The sequence below is a fragment of the Podarcis liolepis genome (assembly GCF_965112155.1).
Source record: "Podarcis liolepis genome assembly, chromosome: 1".
Taxonomy (NCBI): Eukaryota; Metazoa; Chordata; class Lepidosauria; order Squamata; family Lacertidae; genus Podarcis; species Podarcis liolepis.
This window is the reverse complement of record NC_139554.1, coordinates 82,684,082-82,690,081: the sequence shown is the minus strand read 5'-3', so window position 1 is coordinate 82,690,081 and position 6,000 is coordinate 82,684,082. Positions and strand designations below refer to the sequence as shown.

The 6,000-nt window shown below is 41.4% G+C and overlaps 1 protein-coding gene across 1 annotated transcript; it reads left to right on the top strand.

The window, feature by feature from the left end:
* On the top strand, positions 1-1,183 carry LOC310689273 (olfactory receptor 5G9-like; the record flags this gene model as incomplete). Its single annotated transcript, XM_083466753.1, has 1 exon — positions 1-1,183. The coding sequence occupies exon 1, from the start codon at positions 242-244 to the stop codon at positions 1,181-1,183; it is 942 nt and encodes a 313-aa protein (XP_083322879.1). The 5' UTR covers positions 1-241.
* Positions 1,184-6,000: the final 4,817 nt, after the last annotated feature.

The window sequence follows — 6,000 nt, the reverse complement described above, 5'->3', positions numbered from 1 at the left end:
TTCTGACCAGCAGCAGCTCTCTGTGTTCCACCAGCACAGAGACACCTTCTGTGTCATTTGCAGCCTGATTCTCGTTTTCACTGAGACTCCAGGAATTGAATCAGGGACTTTCTTTATGCAGAGCATGGGCTGTGGCAAATCCCCTGCTCACAACCTATTGCATTCACATCCTGTATTTCATCTACATTCCTTGCACTATAGTGGAACTTAGCTTCTACTTTTCTGCACAGAGACATTGTGAATGGCCAATGTAAACCACACCATGGTGCATGGATTTATCCTTCTGGGCTTTGCTGGCTCTCCAGAGCTGCATATCCTCCTCTTCATATTCTTCCTAGTGGTCTACCTCATCACCATCGTGGGAAATCTTGGGATGATCCTCTTAATCAGGACTGACTCCCGGCTTCACACCCCCATGTACTTCTTTCTCAGCAACTTGTCCTTTGTGGACCTCTGCTATTCTTCAGTTGTCACCCCTAAGATGTTGATGGATTTTGTTGCAGGGAGCAAAATGATTTCCTTGCCCGGGTGTGCAGCACAGATGTGGTTCTTTGGCTTCTTTTTGGGTGTCGAATGTTACCTTTTGGCTTCAATGGCCTATGATCGGTATGTGGCCATTTCTAACCCACTGTTGTATAACGTCATCATGTCTAGGAAAGTTTGTCTCCAACTGCTGGCTGGCCCCTATTGTGTGGGGCTGCTAAATGGCATTACACACACAGCCTTAACTTTCCAGTTAACCTTCTGTCAGTTCAAGATCAATCACTTCTTCTGTGACATCCCTGCAGTGATATCACTCTCCTGCTCAGACACACATATCAACAAGTTAGTGCTCTTTGCCATGTCCTGCACACTGGGCACTCTCAGCAGTTCTCTTGTCATCATCTCCTACATCTACATCCTCGCTGCCATCCTGAGGATCCGCTCTGCAGAGGGCCGGCATAAGACTTTCTCTACCTGCTTCTCCCACCTCACCACCGTTTCCATCTTTTTCGGGACCCTCTTCTTTATCTATGTGGTACAGCCCAGCAACAACTTCTCAGAAGATCAGGACAAGATGGTCTCCATGTTCTACACAGTTGTGATTCCAATGTTAAATCCCTTGATCTACAGTGTAAAGAACAAAGAAGTGAAAGATGCTGTAAAGAGAGTAATCGGGAGAAAGGGGTTCCTATTAAAATAGTGGGCCTGTCATAGGATTTCTTCTTAAGCCAGGGGTGGTTAGACTTCAGGTTTGTGTGATGTAATTGGGATTGTTGTTGGCATGGAAGGGAAGATCTCCCAGGGTGGGAAGCTGGGAGAAGGAAGGGAAGTTCCCACGTGAGAGCTGGGAGGGTTCACCTTTCTCTGTGTTGGTCAAGTTAAGATTTACCTGTGAAAGATATTATGAAGATGATGTATAGATGGTATTTGACTCCTGTAAAATTAGCAAAGATGTATCATAATTGTGATAATACATGTTGGAAATGTAAAGAAAAGGAAGGAACATTCTTTCATATGTGGTGGACCTGCCCCAAGGTGAAAGACTTCTGGGAAAAGATTTATAATGAATTGAAAAAAATGTTGAACTATACATTTATAAAGAAACCAGAGGCCTTTATTCTTGGAATCACAGGTTTGGAACTGCCCAAGAAAGATGTTAAACTATTTTTGTATGCCACAACTGCTGCTCGTATTTTGTTAGCTAAAAAGTGGAAAACTCAAGAATTACCAACAATAGAAGAATGGCAGATGAAGATGATGGATTTTTTGGAGCTAGCCGATCTAACCGGAAGAGTCCGCGACCAGAAGGAGGAGGAACACCATGAAGAATGGAAGAAATTTAATGATTATTTCGCTAAATTTGTTAAGCTAAACTAATTGGAAATAGCTTCCAGATACTTATTGGGCTTAGGATTGTATTTATGTTAACAGATAAAATAATATGTTTAATACAAGGAGGAGGAGAATTAAAGATGTTAATGTTTAATTTAAAGGGAATCAAAATTGGGATTTGGAAAACCGTTATAAGGATATTCAATGAAATTCAACTAAGGGGAAACGAGGAAGTCGTTTTACAAAGTCAATAACTGCTATTTTCAATAAGGGTATGATTTATGTTTGTTATGTTTTGTTTGTTCTGTGTTTTTGTTTGTCGTTAATATTGTAAAAACCAATAAAGAATTTTTTTGGGGGGGGGGAGATTTACCTGTGAAAGAGGAGTTTTGTGTGCTCTTGTTTCTTTTCTTTTTTCTGTTTTTGTTTTCATTTAGATTAGTTTTTTATTGTAATGTATTAATAAAATCTTATAAACTGTTAAGAAAGAAAGAAAGAAAGAAAGAAAGAAAGAAAGAAAGAAAGAAAGAAAGAAAGAAAGAAAGGAAGGAAGGAAGGAAGGAAGGAAGGAAGGAAGGAAGGTGCAATGCTCGCTTGTGCAATGCTCTCCCCAGGGAGGCTCGCCTAGTGCCTGTTATTGAGGAATAAACCTCAGCTACTTAAACTGCCAGCGTTCCGTGTCTTGTGTGGGAGAAGTGCTAAACCTGACAAGACACAGAACTCCTCCAGGCAACCTATTTACTGAGTATTCATCCTAATTTGTTTGCACAAAGCTTATGTGGAAGTACCGGTAATATTGTATGGGATCTCTGCTAAGCATTCATTCTGATTTGTTTGTGGAAAGGTTATATAACAATGAACTTTCATCCTGACTTGTTTGCAGGGTGTTCATATGTTTTACAATTAATCATTCAGTTCAAACTTTTCAACGCAATTCCCTGTCCTCTTTCGAACCAGAAAAGGTCTTTCTTTCTTACTAACTTATTTAAAAAACTTTGACGTGCTAGGCAACAGAGCACTTTAAACCACTTTAGAAGAAATATATTTGATGTAATATTATATATATATATAATATATGGTCCTGTGCCCCCCCCCAAAAAAGTTACAGAACCTGGGTGTGAACCAGGAATATTTTTCCATTAAAAAGCATACATTCCACAACTGAGCTATCATTTTTCCAATGGATTATATTAGGAAGGGAGGGGGGTGTTTCCTGAGTTTTAGAGGGCTGAACAGCTGCTGGTGGAACTATTTATTTTTCATTCAGTTCTTGTGGTTGCCAATTAAACAAATGAAGGTGAGGAAGAAAAGTGAGAAAGGAGGAGTATTTTTAGTACACTTGCCAACAAAAATATCTGCCCTGGCAATTTTTAAATCACCTTATTTGGCATAAAACAGAACAAATGGAATGTGAATGAAGTCAACATTTAGCGTGAAGCTGATCAGCATCTCTTGCTTGCGCAGTTTTCAGTTTCTTGCCCAGATTGTGAACAGCCCCGTGACCTTGAAGGGCCAAATTATAAGGATATGGATAAGCTGCTTCTTTTGCACATGAATTGTTCCTGAATGTATTCCAAAGAGTTTATCAAGTCTGCCCTTAAAGCCTCCCATAAGGTGTGCTCACATACTACATTTACAGTGGTACCTCGGGTTAAGTACTTAATTCTTTCCGGAAGTCCGTACTTAACCGGAAACTGTTCTTAACCTGAAGCACCACTTTAGCTAATGGGGCCTCCTGCTGCCGCCACACCGCTGGAGCAAAGTTCTCATCCTGAAGCAAAGTTCTTAACCTGAAGCACTATTTCTGGGTTAGCGGAGTCTGTAACCTGAAGCGTATGTAACCTGAAGTGTATGTAACCCGAGGTACCACTGTAATGAGTGCATAGTGTGCCACTGTGCATAAATAGCTGGACTTATAAAGTTATTCACATGTAACACTCAACAAGTGTACAGACAGTGTACACAATATTAATCCATGCAGATCAAAAAGTGTACAGCCTTTCAGTGGAGCACACTTCATCAGAACAGGGCTTTTAGAATTATTATACTAATAATTCATGGAGGAGAGAGCTATCCATGGCTACTAGCCACAATGGCTATGCTCCGCCTCCGGAGTGGGAGGCAGAAATGCTACTGAATACCAGTTGCTGAAAACCACAGGAGCAAGGAGTGGTTTCCCATAGGCATCTGGTTGGCCACTGTGAGAACAGGATGCTGGACTAGGTGGGTCATTGGCCTGATCCAGGAAACCACCTCTTATGTTCTTAATGTTAGAAAGAGCCCAATTATTTGTCTCAATAAGAAGCCATTGTTTCTTCTCTAGGTGACTGTGTTTTACAAGACCCAAAAGGAGAAACAGAGCATTCCAGCACTTTGGGAGTATATTTTAGGCAAATGTCTTACAAAGAATGGGTGGGAAATCTGCACTGCCTCTCCATATCTGCATCCTCAAGAGCAAGATTTTGTGCCAGCTTCCAGAGAGCAGCGGCGACAACGTCAGACACCAGCAGCACTCAAAATGCACATGACAACAGGCGCTTTTGTGACTGATAGACATAATGAACCCCTGGCTCTGGTTCAATAAATACACTACGGGGTTTAAGCTCGTCTGCCCTAAATCTGTCGAATTTCTGTTTGCAGAGAAGTCCAGCAGGTGGCAATAGTACACCACCACATTTTCTGCTCACAGAAACCCATTGGCAGGCAGTACTTTCAGCCTAGTAACTCATATGACCCCAAGACTGCTGTCAGCCCTGTTAACTTATTTATCAGAGGGCAGCTGATATGAGCTGCTCTAGGCCTGGAGGCTGACAAATGGGTGTGTGCAAGTTCATGCACATCTCCGGGTGAAATCAGGATTAAACTTAACAACTTGGCACAAAGGTTTTCCAGGGAGCCCTTTGAAGAATCTGACCAATATGCTGTCATTCTTTTATCTCCCCCATGTTTATATGCATCCTGACATCTGTTCTTCAGCCAGGACCAATCAGTGGTGCCCACCAGCTTTCATGGCAACCTTTCACTCATCACCATCCATTAAGAAGTGGGCTATCGTGGGTGAAGGCGATCAGGCAACTGGAAGAGAAGATGCTGAAGCTTTCTTTGACTGTGACACACAGCAAAGCTTGCTCCAGCTGCCACGCTGCCCCAAAATGTCCCACAGGGAACAGAGCTTGGTGAGATCTGCTTTTATTATTAACATCACCACCATTTAGAGGGTGCAAGCAATACTTTGATCCACACCTATACAATGTTTGCTTCCGGAATTTTTTATGGGGGTTCACATTTTCATTTTTTTCAAAATCTGCAAGGAAACTAAAATTTGTCATTCAATTCTTTCCCAGAGAGTGCTTCTGCCATTTTTGTTTTTAATCCAGCCATTTTAGTGGTTGAACACTAGAATTGTTTATATTGTTCAGAATTATCAATTATTTTTCCCATCATTTAAATAACGTGAACATCTCTTGAGTCTTCTTGTCATGGAAGTGATTCAAGCCACCCTCTTCAGGCTCATTTTGTGGGTCATTTTATTGAATAATTCATTTCATTTGCTTCATGTCAGCCTGTCCATGACACCAACTAAAGAAACGCTGATACAAATGCTGTCTCCCTGAGCCTGTGATATTTGTTGATGTTAACCCCTAGCTAAGAATGTCACCCAAAGAGCTCTAGAATAAAGAACACATTTGTGAGATTATCTATGGCTAATTACACACTATACCTTTAAAGCACATTCAGAGCACATTTTCCCCTTAAAGAATTCTGGGTACTGTCGTTTCCCCTTACAGAGTTATAATTCCCAGCAGCCCTTAACCAATGACAGTGCCAAGAATTCTTTGAGATGGAAATGTGTTTCAAACATGCTTTATAGTGTGTACACAGCCATAGGAAAATGGCCTGTTTTGTGTGGCAGAACATTAACAGTTCTTAATTAAAATATGTCATCTTTGTATTAGATTTAAGTTGCTTCATGCAACTTACATCTAGTGAATAAATAAGGAACAGGTAGTAGGCCTACCTCAGGCTCTTTAGAGAAAGACATTTAGGCAATGACTTGAGTGCAGCACCTTCCTGCACACTTCCTCAGTCCACATCAGATAGCCAGCACAGTCAGTAGCAGCTGGCAGTGGGCTCGTCCACACCTATTTGTGCCATGCCTCAAAAGTACAGGTCCGAGCCATTTTC